Source organism: Aethalodelphis obliquidens, unplaced genomic scaffold (assembly GCF_003676395.1).
Source record: "Aethalodelphis obliquidens isolate GAN/ISIS:26980383/991018 unplaced genomic scaffold, ASM367639v1 scaffold43, whole genome shotgun sequence".
NCBI lineage: Eukaryota > Metazoa > Chordata > Mammalia > Artiodactyla > Delphinidae > Aethalodelphis > Aethalodelphis obliquidens.
The window spans coordinates 3,340,447-3,362,194 of record NW_020837987.1 but is presented as its reverse complement, the minus strand read 5'-3'; the positions used below and the strand labels follow the sequence as shown (position 1 = coordinate 3,362,194).

At 42.5% G+C, this 21,748-nt stretch overlaps 2 protein-coding genes and 2 long non-coding RNA genes across 4 annotated transcripts in view; 2 read left to right on the top strand and 2 right to left on the bottom strand.

Moving 5' to 3' along the window:
* Nucleotides 1-1,555, bottom strand: part of TDRD12 (tudor domain containing 12) — an 81,586-nt gene extending 80,031 nt beyond the window's left edge. The window contains exon 1 of the mRNA XM_027079323.1: nt 1,272-1,555. Coding sequence (XP_026935124.1) covers nt 1,272-1,295 — 24 coding nt within the window. The 5' untranslated portion in view covers nt 1,296-1,555. The remainder of the gene's footprint in view (nt 1-1,271) is intronic.
* Nucleotides 1,556-9,286: 7,731 nt separating this feature from the next.
* Nucleotides 9,287-16,287, bottom strand: NUDT19 (nudix hydrolase 19). The gene is made up of 3 exons (XM_027079321.1): nt 15,331-16,287; nt 11,248-11,455; nt 9,287-10,358 (listed from the first exon to the last, which is right to left on the bottom strand). Exons 1-3 carry the CDS (start codon nt 16,042-16,044, stop codon nt 10,153-10,155), a joined length of 1,128 nt encoding a protein of 375 aa, XP_026935122.1. The 5' UTR covers nt 16,045-16,287; the 3' UTR covers nt 9,287-10,152.
* Nucleotides 16,288-16,326: 39 nt separating this feature from the next.
* Nucleotides 16,327-19,416, top strand: LOC113605766 (uncharacterized). Its single transcript, XR_003427330.1, has 2 exons — nt 16,327-18,479; nt 18,819-19,416. It is a non-coding gene; the product is annotated as an uncharacterized LOC113605766 (long non-coding RNA).
* Nucleotides 19,417-19,796: 380 nt separating this feature from the next.
* LOC113605767 (uncharacterized) lies at nt 19,797-20,821 on the top strand. The gene is made up of 2 exons (XR_003427331.1): nt 19,797-19,986; nt 20,248-20,821. It is a non-coding gene; the product is annotated as an uncharacterized LOC113605767 (long non-coding RNA).
* The last annotated feature ends 927 nt before the right edge of the window (nt 20,822-21,748 follow it).

Genomic DNA, 21,748 nt, shown 5'->3' with positions numbered 1-21,748 from the left:
TGGCAAAAACTTGGGGGGAAAAATTTATCCATGTAAAAGCTAAATTAATCTGGAAAACTACAGCTGGTAATGGTACCACACTTGAGGAAATACTCCTATATTGGATAGAAAATTTGCTCTGAGTGTGAGCAGGGTAAGAACCGGCAGTGGGGCCAGACCAGAGCTGAGGGGGTAGAGAAAAGGGTTCTTGGGTCCAACTGAGAAAAGAGGGGTTCCCAAGTTAGAGGCAGTGAGAGTCCAGCAACTCCTTCCAAAGTTCATGGATTTGCACATGGCATCATCCGTACCCCCTGGAAGAGCCCTGTCTTTCTAAAGGAGAAATCAGACTATTTAGGGAAGGTGGTGGAGAGGAGCTTGCCAGTTACATCTCGAAACCCTAAAAGTCTCAGAGCGAATCCTCTGTAAGAATCAGCTGCTTCAAACGCTTGTGAATCTCTGTTGGTATAAACTACATAAAACAGGAACAGGAAAGTTGATTTTTTTTTTTAAATGCCATCATGCCTCTCCTCTGCCCACCGAAGTATGATCTTTTCCAAAAAGTTTTTTATATTTCCTTTTCCCAATACCCACCCCTTTGCTCTGGTTTGTAAACTCCTTCCTGCAAGTACACACCGTGAACACACTACGTGCTTTCCCGGTCTCTGGCATCTTTAAGGAGCACGCACCTCACTCAAAGAAGCTGCAGTTCAGGTCGCTCTGCAGGCCCCCTCCGGGGCGAACTCCCGCTGCCCACCCCCCGCCCCCCGACTCCAACGACGGCGAGTCCGGAGGAGCCCGCGTGGGGAGGGGCTGGCCGCCAGAGTCCTGGGGCGCGAGCGGGAAGGGGTCCCCACGAGTGCAGCCGGGACGGGTGTGTGTTCGGAGGAGAGACACAGGTCACCCACGCCCCTGTCCAATGCAGGTGGGGACCGGCCGGAGAGGACCGGCGTCGGGGGAGAGTAATAGGTCAACGGACCGAGGGCGCGACGGGGGCCTCACCCAGCGCCGAACCGGGACCGGGAGAAGGGGTCAGAGTCCGTCTCTCCCCCTGAGGTTCTAGATACACGACACCTAGTTCAACCCGAATTTCGGAGAAACAACGAATGATTTTTTTACTCTAAATATGTCCCAAATACTGCATGGGGCAGCCTTGAACGAAAATTCCTCGTTGTTTATCTGAAATTAAGCGTCCGGGATCTCATCCGGCACCCCTTCCCGCGGGTCCCCAGCCGGGGCGGACCCTGCACGGGGAGCGGGTGAACGGCCGGGCTCAGGGCTTCGCGCTCACTCACCTTCAGCACCAGGACGTGGAGCATCTTCCCCGAGCCTCGCAGGCCACCGGGCAGACTCGCCCGGGAAACACGCGCAGCGTAGCGGCCGCGCCCGGCTCCTGGTCTCCCCGTCGCTACTCCCTCGAGATGAACTTTTGGGGGCGAAAACAGAGTCTCCTGCAGTGCCGGCCTCCGCGGAGTCACGCTTCCTCTCCAGGTCAGCGCCGCGGAGCCCGCGCGCCCAGCCCAGGCCCCGCAGCCCTGGCCCAGCACCGCAGCTAACCGCAGGCTACGCGCCGTCCTCCAACCTGAACACCGGCGAGGGCTCACTGGGGCTCCCGCCCCGCCCCCCAGCGCCCGCCCCCTGCCAGCGCACGCCTTGAGGATTCCAGAAACCGCGCGGCGCGCCAACCGCCAGCACAACTGGCCGCAGCTGTGCTCACAGCGCTTGGGGGCCGACGGGGGGGCGGAGCTGCGCGGGGCGTCACGTGGCTCGCTCCCTGGGTCCTCGCCAGCACTCACCTGAAGCCTTCAGTTTTAAATGTAAGTTTGAGTTCCAGAGGTCAAGTAAACATGTGCTTAAAGCTCCAAGCAGCAAAAATGTGCTGCCAGTCTGGAGGAAAGCACAACGCAAAGTACATGAAGTTCACGTGTTACTGAATGGGGCCAACCAGGCTGCGCCCCCCCCCCCCCCCAACCCCCCGCCCCCGTCCCCCTAAAAGCCCCAGACCTTGTCAAAAAAAAAAAAAAAAGGGAAATCACCAGGTCGGATTTAAACACGAGGTCTCAGAGGCAGTTCCCAAGCCCCAAAGAAGATGCAGAGTACAGCCCTCTCCCACTTTTTTTTTTCTTAAAGTTGTGTTTTTCTTTATTTTTTACTTTTTGGCCGCACTTCAGGGCATGCGGGATCTTAGCTCCTCCACCAGGAATGGAACACTTGCCCCCTGCAGTGGTAGCACACAATCTTAACCCCTGGACCTCCAGGGAAGTTCCAGCCCTCTCCCAGTTCTTTGTGTGGGGTTAACACTTTTTTCCTTCGACTAGGTACTATGCTACAATATGGTGTTTCCCAAACTTTTCACAGCATGCCTCACAGAAAATGAAAATAATTATATATCACACTGAGATGAAGAGTCAAGATTGTTGAAATGGGAACTCACTGCATGGCGCTCCAGCCACCCAGGCCTCTTGAGGCTTAAGGGGGTCAATATCTGTACCTGTCTCCCCACTCCCCCAATTAGTGGGAAGTACTTTTATTTATTTATTTGTTTATTTATTTATGGCTGTGTTGGGTCTTCGTTTCTGTGCGAGGGCTTTCTCTAGTTGTGGCAAGCAGGGGCCACTCTTCATCGCGGTGTGTGGGCCTCTCGCTATCGCGGCCTCTCTTGTTGCGGAGCACAGGCTCCAGACGCGCAGGCTCAGTAGTTGTGGCTCACGGGCCCAGTTGCTCCGCGGCATGTGGGATCTTCCCGGACCAGGGCTCAAACCTGTGTACCCTGCATTGGCAGGCGGATTCTTAACCACTGCATCACGAGGGAAGCCCTAAAAGAACTTTTAAAGTTGTATTTATTTTGCATCAGTTGAGATGGAATGAACTTTTGCAGTTATGTCATTCAACCCAAAAACAGAAGCCTGATGCCTGCCCAGGGTCTTTCCAAGACGCCTCAGTTATCTTTTATGGACTTGTTCTGTGCATCAGAGAAGGCATTTGTCGTGGTTCCCACTAATATTATACATCTGTCAGATTATCCTTGTTTCTAATGTATTTTTTCCATAGCTTAATATTGTGTTACTCGCTGCAAGATTCTCGTATCTTCATTTTTAACTGTATATATCAAACTAAAATTAACTTTTATTTATTGGTTCCTATGATGAATTCCATCTCATCTGATTAGTAGTCTCTAAGCTCTTCTTGCTTGTGTTCCCCTCTTTTTATTTTTAGCCCTCATGCAGTATTGTTTTTAAACAACTTATAATTAGATTTAATTTTTTCCAGTTTTGAGATATAATTGACATATATTGTATAAGTTTAAAGTGTACAACATAATGGTTTGATATATGTATATATTGTGAAATGATTACCACAGTATGTTTAGTTAACATCCATCACCACCATCCATCCATCTGTTACAAAATTTTTTCCCCTGTGATGAGAACTGTTACCATCTACTCTTTTAGCAACTTTCAAATACATAATACAGTATTGTTAACTATTCTCATCATGTACATTACATTCCTAGACCTTATTTATCTAATAACTGGAAGATTGTACTTCTGACCACCTCCACAATTCCCCCACCCCTACCCCTACCTCTGGCAACCACAAATCTGATTTCTGTTTCTAGGAGGTTGTTTTTTGGACTCCAAATATAAGTAAGATAATACAGTATTTGTCTTTCACTGTCTGCCTTATTTTACTTAGTATAAGGTCTTCAAGGTCCATCCATGTTGTCTCAAATGCCAGGATTTCCTTCTTTTTATAACTGAATAGTATTCCATCACATACATATATATAGATAAATAGGTAGATAGATAGATACGTATATCTTTATCCGTTCATCTGTTGATGGACACTGAGGTTGTTTTCATGTAAATGGTGCTTCACAGAACATTGGGGTGCTGATATCTCTTCAGAATTTCTCTCAGATATATACCCAGAAATGGTATCATATGATAATTCTATTTTTAACTTTTTGAGGAACCTCCTTACTGTTTTCCATAGTGGCTGTACCAATTTACATTCCCACCAACAATGCACAGGTGTTCCCTTTTCTCCACATCTTCACCAACACTTATCTCTTGTCTTTTTGATGATAACCGTTCCAACAGGTGTGAGCTACTGGTATCTCATTGTGGTTTTGATTTGCATTTTCCTAATAACTAGTGATGTTGAGCACCTTATCATGTACCTATTGGCCATCTGAATACCTTCTTTGGAAAAGTACCTATTCAGGCCCTTTGTCCATTTTCTAATTGGATTGCATTTTTGATATTAGCTAGTATGAGTTCCTTATATATTTTGGATATTAACCCCCTTATCAGATGTGTGGTTTGCAAATAGTTTCTCCCATTCATTTGGCTGCCCTTTCACTTTGTTGATCATTTTTCTATGCAGCTTTTTAGTTTGACGTAGTCCCACTTGTTTATTTTTAATTTTGTTGCTTGTGCTTCAGGTGTCATATTCAAAAAATTATTGACAAGGCCCATGTCAACAAACTTTTTCCTCTATTTTTGTGGTTTCAGTTCTTACATTTAAGTCTAATCCATTTTGAGTGATTTTTGTGAGTGGTATAGGATAGGGGTCTAGTTTCATTCTCTGGGCTCTCAATTCTTTTTTCTTTTTTTTTTTTTTTTTTTGGTGGTACGCGGGCCTCTCACAGCTGTGGCCTCTCCTTTGCGGAGCACAGGCTCCGGACGCGCAGGCTCAGCGGCCATGGCTCACGGGTCCAGCCGCTCCGCGGCATGTGGGATCTTCCCGGACCGGGGCACGAGCCTGTGTCCCCTGCATCGGCAGGCGGACTCTCAACCACTGCGCCACCAGGGAAGCCCCTGGGCTCTCAATTCTATTCTGTTGGTCTATGTGTCTGTTCTCATGCCAGTACTATGCTGTTCTGATAGCTTGGTAATATCGTTTGAAGTCAGGAAGTCAGGAAGTGTGATGCCTCCAGCTTTGTTCTTCTTTCTTAGGATTGCTTTGACTATTCAGGGTCTTTTGTAGTTCTATATAAATTTTAGAATTTTTTTTCTATTTCTGTTTTAAAAAAAAGGCCATTTGAATCTTGATAGCGATTGATTGAAGCTATAGATGCCTTTGGGTAGTACAGACATTTTAACAATATTAATTCTTCCAGTCCATGAATGTGGGATATATTTCCAATTGTTTGTGTCTTCACTTTTCTTCATCAATGGTTTACAGTTTTCAGGATAGAGGTATTTCACCTCCTTAGTTAAATTTAGTCCTAAGTATTTCATTGTTTTTGATGCTATTGTAAATGAGATTGTTTTCTTTGTTTCTTTTTCAGATAATTTATTGTTAGTGTATAGAAATGCTAATGATCTTTGTATGTTGATTTTGTACTCTGCAACTTTACTGAATTAGTTGATTAGATCTAACAGTTTTTCAGTGGAGTTTTTAGGATTTTCAATATATAAAATCATGTGTTCTGCATATAGAGACAATTTTACTCCTTCCTTTCCAATTCTAATGCCTTTTACTTCTTTTTCTTGCCTGATTTCTTCTAGTACTATGTTGAATAGGAAGGGTGAGAATGGACACCCTTGTCTTATTCCTGATACTAGAGGAAAAGCTTCCAGCCCTTCACCACTGAGCACGATGTTGGCCGTGGGCTTGTCATCTATGGCTTTTATTATGTTGAGTTCCTTCTATAACTAATTCGTTGAGTTTGTTTTTTTTTTTTATCATGAATGGATATTGCATTTTGTCAAATACTTTTTCCACATCTATTGAGTTGCTCATATGATTTTTATCTTTCATTTTATTAATGTGATGCAGAACACTTATTGATTTGCGTGTTGAACCATCCTTGCATTCCAGGGATGAATCCCACTTGATCAGGGTGTATGATCCTTTTAATGTGCTGCTGAATTCAGTTTGCTAGCATTTTCTTTAGAATTTTTGCAACTGTATTCATCAGGGATATTGGCGTGTAGTTTTTTTTCTTGTAGTGTCCTTTGGTACCAAGCTAATTCTGGCCTTGTGAATTTGGGAGTGTTCCCTCCGCTTCAAATTTTGGAAGAGTTTGAGGATTGGCATTAATTCTTCTTTAAATGTTTGGTAAAATTCACCAGTGAAGCCATCTGGTCCTGGGTTTTTCTTTTTGGGGAGGTTTGTTTTTTTTGTTTGTTTTGTTTTTAAATTACTGATTCAATCTCCTTACTCATTATTGGCCTGTTCAGATCTTCTATTTCTTACTGATGCAGTTTTGGTAGGTTCTATGTTTCCAGGAATTTACCCATGTCTTCTAGGTTGCACAGTTTGTTGGCATACTGTGTTCATTGTACTTTCTTATGATCCTTTCTATTTCTGTGGTATCAGTTGTAATGTCTCCTCTTTCATTTATAGTTTTACTGATTTGCATCCTCTTTTTTTCTTGGTTAGTCTAGCTAATGGTTTGTCAATTTTATCTTTTCATAGAATCAACTCTTAGTTTTGTTAGCCTTTTCTATTGTTTTCCTATCTCTATATCATTTATTTTTGCTCAAGTTTCTATTTTTATTTCCTTTCTTCTGCTAACTTTGGGCTTGGTTTATTCTTCTTTTTCAAGTTCCTCTAGATAACTAGGTTTAAAAACATTTAATCTAAGATTCTTTATCATTCAATAAATTTAACCCATTTTCATGCATCAGCATGGTTGATATTTATTCCTACCTGAACTGTCTTATTCGAAGCTTTTGTTTTGTTGCCATTTTCATATTTTCTATCTTCTACATTAGGGGTTGTGCTTCGCTTTTGACTGATTTGAAAAGTGACCATTCTGTTTTAAATTCTAATAGCCACTTTTGCATTTCAAAACACTTAAACAGGTATTATCACAAACCTGCAGTCATTGATTCCCTCCTTTCATGTGTTTTTTTAAATTCCTCCCATAGCCACTTCCTGTTAATGATAACATAATCTGGGATTATTGAACCAAATTATTTTTGTAAGAAAGTTACTTTTTTTTTAACAAAATACGTTAAAATTTGAATTATTTTTAATACTTGCAGTGCTTTTTAGCCATATTTAACTATTCATACTTACTTCCTGTATTTTATTTCCACACTCACCATTAGGACTTCTACCATGCATTTCTACTTCAAAAGTTTTTATTTCCAATAATCAAAATTTTAATTATCTATAGTATTTCTATCAAATCATATTTTTCAGAGCTCCGGAATCTTCAGAGCCCATATATAAACAAGGACTATTTCTGTGGCTTTCACACATGGTTGATATAAAATTACTGACCACACACGTCCTTTTCCCCTCAGAATATGCTGTCCAGTTTATCATGTTACTGTGTGATACACACTAAGGGGATTTTGTGCCTTTGTGAGTAATCTTTTCTTTTTCTCCCTGAAAATCTATGCATTCTCTGTCTTTGAAATTCAAAATATCATCCAGGTATTGAACAATTTTTCTTATTTTTGCTTTGACCATAGCAGGACCTTTTTATCTGAAGAACAATATTTTCCTTCAGCTCAAGAAAACTTTGTTCTCTAAATAATGCTTTTCTTCTATTTATTTGTTCTGGAATTTTCACTTAGACATGCCAATAATCCACATATTAGATGTCCAACCTCTGTTCTTAATGTCTGTTTTTCTGAAGCTACAGTAAAAAGGAGACCCAAGAACAAAAACAGTTCAGAGATCCAGGTTTGTCTCAAGGCAACAGTGTGTGCAAAGGTTCTGAGGTGGGAAAGAACTTTGAGCAGTCAAGAAAGAGAAAGAAGACCCTTCCGATGGGATTATAGAGGGAGAGGGGTGTATGATGACATCAGAGAGAAAGGTGGGGCCTTGTAGACCACACATTTAGTGTTTAAGTGTCAGGAAAAGCCATGGAAGGGCTTTAATGAGGGCACTGACAGGACATGACTTAAGTTTCAATGTCAAGTTCACTTTTTCAGGAGGAATGCATTTTGAGGGGGAAGAATGAAAATGAAGAGACTGGCTCTGAAGCTGTTACAGTTGGCTAAGAAACAACTATGGTTTAGACTAAGGCGATAGCAGTGCAGAGGTGGGCAGATGGGAGTTTCAAGATAATTGTGTTTAATAGATCAATAGGACGTGCTAGTCACCTGGATATTGGAATGAAGGAAAGGGAGGAATCATGAATGACTCAGATTTTTAGCTTCAGTAACTGGTAACTTAACTTCCCTTCTGACACAGGGAAGGCTACACTGAGGGAACCTGCTAGGAGGGAAAAGTATAGACTAGGGAACAAGCTAAACTGTTTTAACAAAGAGATCCTAAAATATAGTGGTTTATATAAAATAGAAGTGTATTTTCATTTTCACATAACAAGCAAGAGGTGAGCAATCCAAGTGGTAGGCAGTTATGCTTTAACATCTGTCTTCTGTCTCTGGGTCCAAGGTAGCTGCTCCAGTTGCCACCATTTCCAGCCAGTGAGAAAAGAGAAAGTGGAAGGCAAGCAATTTCCGGTTTAAAGAATGTGACCTACATATGCCCATATATGAGGGCTCCCCCCACAAATCATCCCCCAGGAGAGAAGAAGTCCCCTTACATTCAAGTCCGTATTATATTTTCCATGTTATAGGGCACTCTTGTTTTATATTAACAAAGAACTGTGAGGACAAGAACATATTAGCCTGATGCCAGCCCAGTTTTGGATTCTTACGGAGGTCATTCAAAAGCTGGTCTTGCTCTGCCTCTTTATGTGAGGAAAGCATTGTTTCATCCAATGCTTGGCTGAGTTGTGGTTTCCTTGGCGACTGTAATACCAAGATGCGATGGGCAGACATATTCAGACCTCTGCTTTTAGTGACAGGCAACAGATGCCACTTGCTAGAAAAAGAATCAGGTTCTACTCTTGGCTGTGGCACTAACTAGCTGTGTGAATCTGTTTCTCAGTTTTCTCATCAGCAAAATCATGGTGTTCTTCCGATTATAACATTCTGTTTTCTGTGAGAAGGAAAGAAGAGTATGCCCAAGGCCAAAAGTGAGTAAAGAGAACTTCTATAGATTCAGAAGCCAGACTGAATGCTAATTCTATCTGTGGCTCTCAAAATTTACACGTTGGAACCATTTACCAAAGACAATAGATTTTCCTCTAGATCAGAGTTCTCAAACTTGGCCAGATAATTCTTCACTGTGGGTGGCTGTCCTGTGCATTGCAGGATATTAAACTGTACCCCTGGCTTCTCGCCACTAGATGGTAGAAGCGTCGCACTCTCAGTTGTGACAGCCCAAATTTATCCAGACACTGCCAAATGCCCCGGAAGGGCAAAAGTGCCCGGATTGAGAACCACTGATCTAGATGTATTCCTCTAAGTAGGATTAAATAATACACATAAACTTTAATTATCAATAGCTCTATTTTATAGATAGGAAAACCAGAACGTTTCATGAAAAATGAAATTCAATGTACAATGCATAATATAGTCAAAGATATAAAATGAACTGGCGTCTAAACCATTTCCCATCTTTAATCAATAAACATTATTCTCTTAAGAGGAGGTGAACAAATTACCCATATTAAAAACACTGAAAACAAACACCATTAGTAAGTACCATTAAATGATGTATAGTTCTACATCCCTCTAAGCTCTCTGGATTCTGTTAACTAGCCCTCCAAGGTAAACATAATTATGGCTTTTGTTATGGCTTCATATTTCTTTACAACAGTCACTAAACTAATTTCCAATCTGGTAAACCTAATAACTCAGGCCATTTAGTTTTAAACAGAATTCTCTCTTAATCATCAAGCTAAAGTCATAAGAAAATAATGACACAGTCACTTGAAGGTCACCTCAGTCTACTGTTCACAATGTATCTAATCATACATCCTTAAATTAATTCCAGCAGAAAGTCTAAGGAATTTATGGACCAATCTCCCAGCACATCAGGCAGAGTGCTAATACAGTTAAAAGACAATACAGTAGAACATCTTATTTAAACTTCTGATAACAAAACAATACAGAAGCGGAAACCCTCGTGAAAATTTTTTTCTCGTTTTGGTAACAAGATCATTAATACTTTATACTTGTGTGATACTGTAAGGTTTAAAGAATAAAATAAGAGAGCTCCGTAATACACTTGAAATATGAAAGACTGTACTAGAACTTACAGGCACAAAGTTGCTTAAGTTCCAGGCACGTCTAGTCAACCCTCATTTTTCATCAGGACAACTTCAAGGAGGCCAGCTTACAAAGAAGCCATTCTCTACAGACGGCTCTTACTCACTACATAGTTCTTAGGGTAAACATGTTTATACTTTGACTGAACTGTCACGTGGATGTTATAATCATGGCGATTGTACATCACTATTCGGTGAAATTTCTTGCCTTCTTTCATGATTTCTTCATTCTTTTTTTCAGTGGACATAAGATTTTCTAAATAGTTTGAATCTTCTAAGTACATCTCATCTCCTGAAAAATAATATTTTAAAAATTTTAGTGTTATTTTATAAAACATTCCAATATATTTGTGATATATAAATCAGTGTTTATTTTTATCTATTTCAGGTGTTTGGAACTGAGATAGTTGTTAAAAAAAATCCTAATTTTTTGTGCTTACCTCAATTTATTTTTTGTGTTTTTAATACCACCCCTACCCTCCCCAGTTCTCCAATTTCCAGCCAAGAATTTTCTTTGGGTACATTTATGACTAGTATTTTTTCATCCTGAACTATAATTTTTTACACTAATTCATGACTCTCTTTATCCCATTCAATGTTAATGTTGGCCTTGATATCCATATATTTTTGGTGTTTCAGTGTGGGCTGCTCTAATCATTTTAAGGTTAAATTACAGAAATTACTATTTACACATCAAAACTGCTAAGCTGTCCCACTGTAGGATGAACAACAAGTATTTTCACAATTCTGAGAAGTGAGATAAGCAGCCCTAAGTGAGACAGGTCACAAAACTCCACCGTAAGCGGCTACAAAACCTCTATCCTGTACTCACCCAACAACAATTGACCACCAACAAACTCTCTTTCAATCAAATAAGTACAATTTACAAGTTCACATAATTTAAAAATAAAATGTAAAAAAGTGAGCTAATATACAAGAAAGAACTTTGTTAGTGTCTAGGAAATATATTTACATAAGTGTATGTAAAGTAATGTATCCAGAATTTCTGGTTATAATAAATACTATGAATATCTTACAGACCTTGATCTTATTTAATTAGTACCTCTGTAGTGTGTAAAACAGAGACTGCAGTGCATGTCTCTGTGTGAGATAATACTGCCATACGGCCCAGAGCATTAAATGTGAATACTAACAAAAACATTGATAACTCACTGATTTACCTGGTAAAAGCTGGATTGTTCCATCAGCAGTTAATAATGTGATTGGCAGCCATCTTTCCACCCCTTCTAATTCACGATCCAAACAAAATTTGTGCAAGTCAGAGAGAGAGGCAAAGTGTTCTAGTCTTCTTATTTCGTAGAACTGTGGAGGTGCAAGCCAAATTTCCTTTGATATGAAGCTTTCAGTTGCCTCTGACGGAGATGACCACTGCGGAAGACAAAGGTAAGGCTTCCTGAAGTTTATCCTATAGACAACGCAAGACTCGAGATCCTTAGATCAGTACCTAAGAGCTAACTGAAAATGTAAAAGTAATTCATTAATGTGTCTTGCTAGATTCCTCTGAGACAACATGAAAAGACTTGGTGAAGAAAGCTGGGTTGATCCCCTTCAGAGGTTGATTATTGGGACACTGATCCTGAGAACTAGTAAATAAACCAGGATAGATCACAAAGGGTTGACCTGGGAGCCTTGTTCAGCATAAAAGGCAGGAGATGCTAAGAAGGCAAGGTGGTTCTGGTCACTCCTAAAGGAAGACTCTGAAGTATAAACTCATGACAGCAGATTGAGAATTTAGTGCCCATTCATTCCTCCCATAAATGGGCGCCTTGGCTAGGCACTGAGGATGTGGTGGTGGATGAGACAAAGATCTCTCAGGCCCTAATAGGGCCTTCAGCAAACAAAATGTAGCGTGATGTGTGCCATGTGTTACAATGAAGGTAAAGAGGCCGGAGCAAGAGAAGCTTTCAGGAAGATCAAGAGATGTGACCCAGTCTATCGGCCCAGGAGTGTAATAACTGCACGTTATCAACCAGATAGCACTTACCCATTTCACTTAAGTGGCCTCACTGCTGTGACCTGCCCACTTTCCCAAGCCTTCCTTCCATACACATTTAGATAAAAAGAGCTGATTCAATAATATGAAATAACCCCAAAAGGTCTTTCTTCAACTGGTTTACTAAATATCTCCTTACACTGGGGAAACTGATTCTCACACCCAAAACCAGGGAGTTGAGATTGACTGCCTTGAATACCTATAGGCCCAAAGTTTACAAGCTTGTATGAGAAACCTGAGAAACTTGTTAAATCTTCAATCTATGGGGCCCAGCAATCTATGTTTAATAAGCACCCTAGATTCTTCTGAAGTTGGCCAAGGTTACATTTTGAAAAACAAAGCTCTGGCCTCAAAGGACCACCCAATCTCTAAGGTATCCTGTGAGTTCAGTGGTAACAATGAAGATAAAGGGTTAAACAACAGCCATTAACTCACTTAATTCAACCTGTTCAGGTTGGTCTAGACCATAGGCTAAAATAACTTAAATAACTTATTGTTTATTGGTTACTTGTCACTAGTAAAACACTAGTTTTACTAGTTACCAGTAAAAGTATTTTGAGCAAAAATACTTTACATAAAGTATTTCCAATCCTTAGGATAACCCTGCATCCTCTAACTAAAAAACCTGGGCTTCAAACTCACAGGGCAGTGGTGGGGTGGGGTGACGCTGGCTCTAAATTCCACTGTTGCCCCTCAGTTTCTGAACTTCGGCAGTACTGACACTTTAAGCCAGATAATTCTTTGTGGAAGGATATTCGGCAGCATCCCTGGGCTCTACCCAGTAGAAGCCGGTAGAAGTCCCTGAGTTGTGACAACCAAGAATGTCTCCTGACGTTGCTAAATGCACCTGAGGGTGGGATGGGTAAATCATCCCATGTTGAGAACCACTGCAATGAGAAGCCCGCGCACCGCATCGAAGAGTAGACCCCGCTCGCCACAACTAGAGAAAGCCTGCATGCAGCAACAAAGACCCAACACAGCCAAAAATAAATAAATAAAATAAATAAATTTATTTTTTAAAAAAAGAAAGAAAAGGGAGAAAATTTGAAAATATAGCAATAAATCTATTCAAAATAAAGCAGAGAAGAAAAAAGATTGAAAAAAATGAACAAGGCATCAGGGACCTGTGGAACATTATCAAGTAGTCCAACATACATGGAATCCCAGAAAACAGAGGGAGGTGAAAAATATTTGAAGAAACAAATAATTAAATAATAAAACAAAAAGAAAACCACGCACATCATAATCAAATTACTGAACACCAATAATTAAGAGGAAATATTTAAAGTAGCCACATACACCAAAAACACAAACACACATTACATACAGAGGAACAGAGCGTTAAAAGCAAACTTTTCTATGAGATGATGGATGTTCACTAAATTTACTGTGGTAATTATGTCATGGGATATGTAAGTCAAATCATTGTGCTGTCACCTTAAACTTACACAGTGCTGTATGTCAATTATATCTCAATAAAACTGGAAGAAAAAAAAAGACTTCTCAACAGAAGATTATGCAAACCAGAAAATAATGAAGCAACATTTTTAAGTACTGAGAGAGAGAGAGAAAAAAAACCCAAACTGTTAACATACATAGAATTCTATACCCAGCCAAAATATCTTTCAAAAACCAAAAGCAAAATAACGTATTTTCAGACAAAATTTAGAAGATTCACTGTTTAGAATGAATTTAGATTCATTCATTCTAAACAAATTTAGAAGATCTGAAATACATGACATATTAGAGGTAGTTCTTTAGGCAGAAAGATACCAGATGTAGATTAAATCCACACAAAGTAATGAAGAGTGCTAAGAATGGTACATGTGCAGGTAAACATTTCCCCCTCATTTTCACAGTCTTTAACAGATTGACTATTTAAAGCAAAAATAATCAGTGTATTATAGAGTTTATAATAGAAATAAAAGTCAAATGTATGACAACAAAAGCATAAATGACAGGAGGGGAGAAATGGAAGTATATTATTTTAAGGTTCTAAAACTACACATGAAATGAGAGATGTATATTGCAAACCCTAAAGCAATCACAAAAAGTACAGTTAATAAGTCAATAATGGAGATAAAACACAGTCCTAAAAATACTCAGTTAATCCAAAAGAAGTCAGGAAAAGAAGAAAAACAGTTCAAAGAATAGAGGGGACAGACTAAAAAACTAACAGCAAGATGGTAGATTTGAAGTTAACCTTATTGAGAATAACACTGAATACAAATGATCTAAACACTTCAGTTGAAAGGCAGAAACTGTCATATTGGATAAAAAAGTAAGACTATATGCTGCCTACAGGAAACACACTTTAAATATAAAGACACAGATTAAAAGTAAAGAATGGAAAAAGATATACTATGCTATTGCTAATCAAATGAAAGTCTGAGCGGCTGTATTAGTATCAGACGGTAAACTTCAGATTTCAGAATAAGGAACATTGCCAGGGATAAAGAAGGATATTTCATCATAATCAAAGGCTCAATCCATCAAGCTTGAATAGTCCTATGCAGCACCTCACAAGGGAGCTTCAGAATACACGAAGCAAAACCTGATGGAACTGAAAAACTGAAAATAGAAAAAGACAAATCCGCAATTATTCTTTGAAGATTTCAGCATTCCTTTCTCAGTACTTGATGGAACAGGTAAATGATATGAAAGACCTGAGGACACTATCAACGAACTTAAGCTAACTGACAGTTCTACAAACACTCCATAAAATACAGCAGAATACACATTCTTTTTAGGTGCGGAGGGATTATTCACCAAGGTAGACCATATTCGTGGCCATAAAACAAGTCTCAAATGAAACAGTCTCAAATAAATTTTAAAAGACTGAACTATGAGGAAACAAACTGCTGGGGGTTGAAATGAGTTAATGCACGGCAAGTGCTTAGGAAGGAGCCTGGCACCTGATCAGCGCTAGCAGAGCTCCTAGCGTCTCCGCTGGCCTCCTGCTGGAGAAACCGCGTGGGGAGACATCGTCGAGGCCCTGGGGCTGTGAAGCCGGGGAAAGTAGAAAGCAGTTCACCAAGGTCATGGCTTTGGCCTGCTGGCCGGGGGCCGGACCACCTGGGTCCCATGCCCGCTCAGTCGCGTACTGGCTGTATGTCCCTGAGCAAGCGAATTAGTTTCCCTGGGCCCGGCCTATCTGGAGGTTCCGGGTGGGCCTGGGCCGCCGGCCGGGGGTGGGGTCCTCATTCCCAAGCTCCAGTGGGTCCCCACTCCGCGCCGGGAGGACGCCTACCTGGCAGTCCACCACCTCCACCAAGTCGGGGAAGACCGGCGGCGGCTCGCACAGGCAGCACAGAAAGAAGGTGGTCTCGAAGCGGCGGCCACGGCGCTGCGTGAAAGGCGTGAGCCAGGCGCTCCAGTCGTGCAGCGCCCAGATGTCGGGAGTGCAGTCTAGGTGAGCGCACAGGCGCAGGAAGTGCTGCGGGTCTCGGCGGACGCGGGCGCGCCAGTCGGCCAGGGCCGGCGGCGGCGCGAGGGCGCGGCCCGGCTCGGACGCGGCGGGCCCGGGGCCCCTGGGCCGCAGCAGCAGCACGCCAGCCTCCTCGAAGGCCTCGCGGATGGCGCAGATGCGGAAGGCAACGTCATCCGGCAGCGCCGCCTCGTCCCCGTCGGCGGCTCCGGGCCTGGCATCAGGCAGCACCGGGAAGGTGGCGCGTCTGGGCGGCGCCGGGCCCAGGCCGAAGCGGGGCGGCCGGTGGTGCGGCGCGAAGAGGCTCAGCCAGTCGGCCGAGCGGTCTGCCGCGTCCAGCACCCCACCCGGGAAGACGTGCGCCCCGGGCAAGAAGCCTTGGCGCGCGGAGCGCAGCAGCAGCAGCAGCCGGAAGCCCTCGGCGGGCGGCGGGGGCCGCGGCGGGGCGGCGGCCACCGGGAGCGTCCAACCCGCAGCCAGCACCACGGTGGCCGCCCGCCGCCAACTGCTTGGGCCCGGCCGCAGGGGGCCGCTCATGGCGTGTGGCGGCGCGCGGCTTCCGGGCTCAGCTTCTGGTGAGGCTGGAGTTTTCCCCGGGCCTGAGGACGGAGGCCGGCGTCTCGCTGGGTGAACTCCCGGTAAGGTGCGCGCTGGGCGATCGGTGAACCCGGGCTGTTTGGCCTCACCCGCGCCTGCCTGTAAGGGGGAGAAGTAGGCGTGTGCCAGTGCGGTGAAGCTCCGCCTCGAGTGCCGTTGTTCCCAGCCAGGTCACTCTCGCGGGGCAAGGGCTGTCACAGCCGCTTGCTAGGAGGACCTCAACACCCTCACTCAGGACACACGGACCAAGAGCAGGAATGCTTATGATTGCACAATGACCTGTCGAGGTAAAAGTGCGATGCAAACCTAGGTCTGGTGACACCTATCCGACCAAAACCCGAGAACTAGGACTTTCTCGATTAAACAAAGAGGGTTTGTTTCCTTTGGCGGGGGGGTGGGGTAGGGGTGGATGGGGGGGCGTCCAAGGGCTAGGTGTCCGAGCTTTGCAATGAAAAACTGATGCATGAACCAGATACCAAATTACAAATTTCACACTGCACAGTCTGAGTGTGAAAGGTCCTCCTTGAATCCCCAGACAAGCTCCCATCTTGTGATCTGGACACCTTTTATTGTCAGGGCACCTGGGACCACCTTAAGCCCCTTAGGTCACTGGATAATTTCCACTTTCATGGGAGAATTTTAATCCAAGCCTAGAGATGGAAATTTTGCTCTGCTCCACCTTTAGAAAGAGCCTGTTAAAGCAGTCTTCTCTTTTATAGCTCCTTATTTGTTACTAACGGTTTCTCCACAATTGCTATTATAGTTGATCACCCATTTGTTATGTGTCCGGATGTGCATATAGACTATTGTTGAGCCTCATTTTCAAACTATCATTTTAATGTGGGATATTCCCTGGGGGAGAATCCAGAGAGGGCAACAGTAGTATTTAGGTTGATTTTTGTTGGCATCATTTTCTAAAGATGCAGATCCCTGTGTACTGACCGCATCCCAGAAACAGGAAACAAGACCACATGTTTAGAAAAACACACAGAGGCCAAGGGAGAACACATGTACTGGCAGGTTGGGGGAGGGGGGTGGAGTCTGCCAAATTTCATCCATCTTGAGTCTCTGCATAATCCACAGTTAGGGACCCCTCCCTTACCTGCTTTCCCACTGCATGGCTCTCTGCTCTGAGACAATCATTTCACAATCTATTGTGGAGTCTAGGATGGCACCCTGGAGCCTGTGTTTTTAACAATCCCCCAACTTCTCCAGGTGAGTTCAGTGCTTTAAGCCATGGGAAGCCATAAAAGGTGGTGACATGATTAAGTTCATATCTTCAAAGGTCACCCTGACAACAGCCTGATGACTCAACTGGATGGGGCTGTTCTGGAGGCCCGTGGAACGTGCTGGGGAAGAAATGGTGAGGGTCTAAACTAGGAGAGTGGCTGTGAAGAGGGGGTGAGGTGGGAGGAAGGGAATGATTCACCAGAGAGTATTTAGGAGGTAGACTTGAGGTAATGTGGTAATTGGTTGAATATGCAGAGCAAGGGAAAAGAAGGAATTAAAGTTTTAGCTTGGGAGGTTGAAAACTCGGTGGCTTCAAACAAGGAACATTTATTATCTCACAGTTTCTGTGGATCAAGATTTCAAGAGCATCTTAGCTGGGTTGTTCTGTCTCAGTATTTCACATGAGACTGGTGAGCATGTCAGCTGGGGCTTGGTTAGGGGCTGAGGGATCCATTTCTACAATGTCTCACTCATATGGCCGTCGGCCAGAGGCCTCAGTTCCTCACCATATTGGCCTCTCCATAGTGCTGCTTGGATGTCTTTGAGATGTGGTAGTGAATGATCCAAGAGAGTGGAAGGAAGAAGTCATGATGCATTTGCTGACTTAGCCTCAGGTGTCACATTCCATCACTTCCACAGTATCCTATTCTTACACTGGTCAGCTCTATTCCATGTGAGAGGGGACTACATGAAAACACCAGGTAGTAGGGATCATTGGTGGTCATCTTGGAGGCTGGCTACCACAGTGGATAAAAAAACCATCGAAGCATTAGGAGAAAACAGGTAAATTCCTCTATAGTCTTTGACTCAAAATCTAGAAGCATAAGGGAAAAGATTGATCAATTTGACACACTGTGCATATTTATAACTTTATTATGACAGAAGACACCATAAGAAAGTCCAAGATATAATAAACTGAGAAAATATCTCTAATGCCTATCACAAAGGACTGAGAAGAAAAAACCTCCAATTGTGTAGAAAATGGGCAAGAGATATGGAAAGACAGTTGGTTGTGATTTATGTAAGGTCACACGTGCAGCAAGTGTTGTTTGGAATCTGTCTCCAGACCTGTTGGCGTGTCCTCCAAGTGTCCTGCTCCGCCCTGTTCTGCCAGGGGCACAGTGCCAGCTACTCCAGGCCTGACAGTAAGTGCACACAACCATCCCCTACTAGGGCTAGCAGTTACCATATGCCACTTGATCACAAGAGTTGAGTCATTTTGTTTATGACAACAGTTGCTTACTTCAGAGAAGGACACTTGACTCTTGGTTCTTATGTTCCACTGGTCTGGTCTTCCCCAGCTATCTTTACAATAAGAAATGTTCTTATTTGATTAGAACATGCATGATCCCGAAAGAAAAAAAAACAACTTTCGAAGCGTCATATTGTTTCTTACCCATAGCTCCAAGTGGACTTTTATTTCAATCTCTACTTCATTGAGCCCAGATTCATTTCTGTTATCCATTATTTATCATGTTTTCCAGTGGAAAAAGAAAGGAAGAGAATGCGGGGGCTAGCCATGGAGAGATGACTTCAGCTTGGAGAATCCACTGTAGCAGGAGAGTTTGTTCAGCCTGCCTAGAAACGAAGGCACGTCACTGCAGTTAAATGGAATTCACCTATGAATGACCAGCAACATCCAGTGCACCAAGAATCATCACATAAAAACGATTTCTCAAAAGGTTTTTTGAAAAGGGTTTAAAAAAGGTGCACAATATGTTTTCTCAAAAATGCATAGATTCCACTTAGGTGACATTCTGGAAAAGGCAACACCGTAGGGACAGAAATCAGATCAGTGGTTGCCAGATCCTGGGGTGAGAGGAAAGGATCGCCTACAGAGGACATGGGGGAACTCTTGGGTGGTGATGAAAACATTCTAGATTGCAGCGGTGGATACATGGTTGTACATATCTGTCAAAACTCAAAACTGCACACCTAAGAAGGGTGAATGTTACTGTATTTAAATTATACCTCAATAAGTCTGACTTTAAAAATGTACAGATTCCAACTTCTAGATCAACCTGAATTTCCCTCTGTAACCTTGACCTTTTTATTACATACCTTCTTTCGTTGACAAGTTTATCTAGTTTTAATCTTCAAAATGATTTCCAGCCGATTTTACCTAAGTTATAGAAAGTTAATGTTTTCATATATATTGCTTCTTTTGTCCAACCGTCCCATTTTAGGCAGCCAACATTTATTGAGCCCTGTGCCTGCAGAAAGTCTTCTCTCAATATCCCTATGAAGTATATCCTATTATTACTCCCATTGTAAGGATAAGGAAATTGAGGTCAGGGAGATTAATGAAAATCTTCAATAAGAATGGATCCGGGGCTTCCCTGGTGGTGCAGTGGTTGAGAGTCTGCCTGCCGATGCAGGGGACACGGGTTCGTGCCCCGGTCCGGGAAGATCCCGTATGCCGCGGAGCGGCTGGGCCCGTGAGCCATGGCCTATGAGCCTGCGCGTCCGGAGCCTGTGCTCCGCAACGGGAGAGGCCACAACAGTGAGAGGCCCGCGAAACACACACACAAAAAAAAAAAAAAAAGAATGGATCTGAACTCAGGGGTACCCTATTCCATAGTCAGTGCTCCTAACCTCGATGCTATTCTGTCTTGATGCTGCATTTCGAAACGTGCTTCTGATTCCCTGCAGGTAAGATGCCAAAAGTTTTGCTTTGCCTGTTTGTGGCGCCTGGCGGGGTGGGGGAGGGGATGTGTGTTCTGAAATTGTTTCTCATTATAAATGAGACCCTGTTAAAATTTATATTTTAATAACTAATAATTTCTAGATGATAAGAGCATTCAAACTTTTATTGTAAAAACAATATAACAATATTAAATAAAAATATATTGAAAAAATACCATTCATAATTCCACCACCTTTACATTTTCATTTCTGTATATTTCCTCTTAGATCTTCTCTATGTGCCTAACACATACCTACAGACAAAGGACATTCAAATTTGCTTTCTGACAACAGCATGTTAGAAGGACTCTTGAAAATCATTTTGCCAACAGGAGTTCTCATTTGGCTTGTTTACGTTTGTCATATAAGCCTTAAGCTTATAACATTCTAAACTGAAACACCAAAGAAGCAGGATGCCCAAGATCTCACAGTACTGCAATGAAAACACCCACAATCCTCTGTGTAATGAGATGAAAATAAGTAAATGAAAGAGAGGAATGCTTTTCCAGAAATCCATCTTGTGCTCATGGACAGAGAGCTGCAGCATGTGGTCAGTTCCTGCACCTTCGGTCAGTTCCTAAGAGCCAAAGAAACAGTATTTGAACATGACTTTGATCTACAGTGACCACAGCCAAAGATTGTTTATGTGGAGACCTACTATTCTTCCTGGATTCCATCCTGCATTAAAAGATGAGTATAATTGTATTGTAGAAAAGCACCTGGAGATATATAATCCTGGAGTCTTTCTGAACATCTCTTTATGTAATGAAATCTGTGAAGGGTAAATATGTTGATCAGGATATTCACTTCAATTTAAATGTGCATGAAGAAGATTAAGAATATCTTAAAAACTCATAAGAGTTGCGCTTCCCTGGTGGCGCCGTGGTTGAGCGTCCGCCTGCCGATGCAGGGGACGCGGGTTCGTGCCTCGGTCTGGAAAAATCCCACATGCCTCCGAGCGGCTGGGACCGTGAGCCACGGCCGCTGAGCCTGCACGTCTGTAGCCTGTGATCCGCAACGGGAGAGGCCACAACAGTGAGAGGCCCGCGTACCGCCAAAAAAAAAAAAAAAAGGAGTTGATAGCTGAATCATTTGAGGGTGCCTTTTTCAACTAAGTTATAAATGCTGCACGTTATCTTTAATTTTTAATTATTAATAGCCATTTAGTTAGACAAGTTATTCAAACAGTAGACACGGAGCATTTAATTCCAACTAGGATCTGTTGCCATATACAAAACAGCCCATGCTGTGCTCATTTCCCCAAATCAGGCAGCCAATGCAATTATACTTCTGAGGGCACCAGGTCAGTTACAGAACAGGATTCTCTTAGACTCCATGACAAATGATGGGATTTCACATCTGTAATTTACCAGAATCAGTTTAGATTGCTGGGTAAAACAAACTGTTGAATAAACACTAGGCTTTCTTGGACTCAGACTTAAGAGTCTGAATTTAAATTCCTAATCTAATTTAAACACTATAAGTAAGTAGCATTTATACAAATTTGCTTTTAAGTCCAGACACTAATTCTGATGTGGACTAAAATCGCAGTAAGCTTACTTCATTCTGATTTTTAAAATTCATATGGAATTTTACCAACAGACTAATTTTAGACAAACTAAGATTCCATTTCCATATGCACCAAAACCAACAATGACAACCCCCTCCCCACCAAACCCCCAAACAAAATAACCCTTTTTCGTTTAACTGCATTCTATTAAATGTTTTA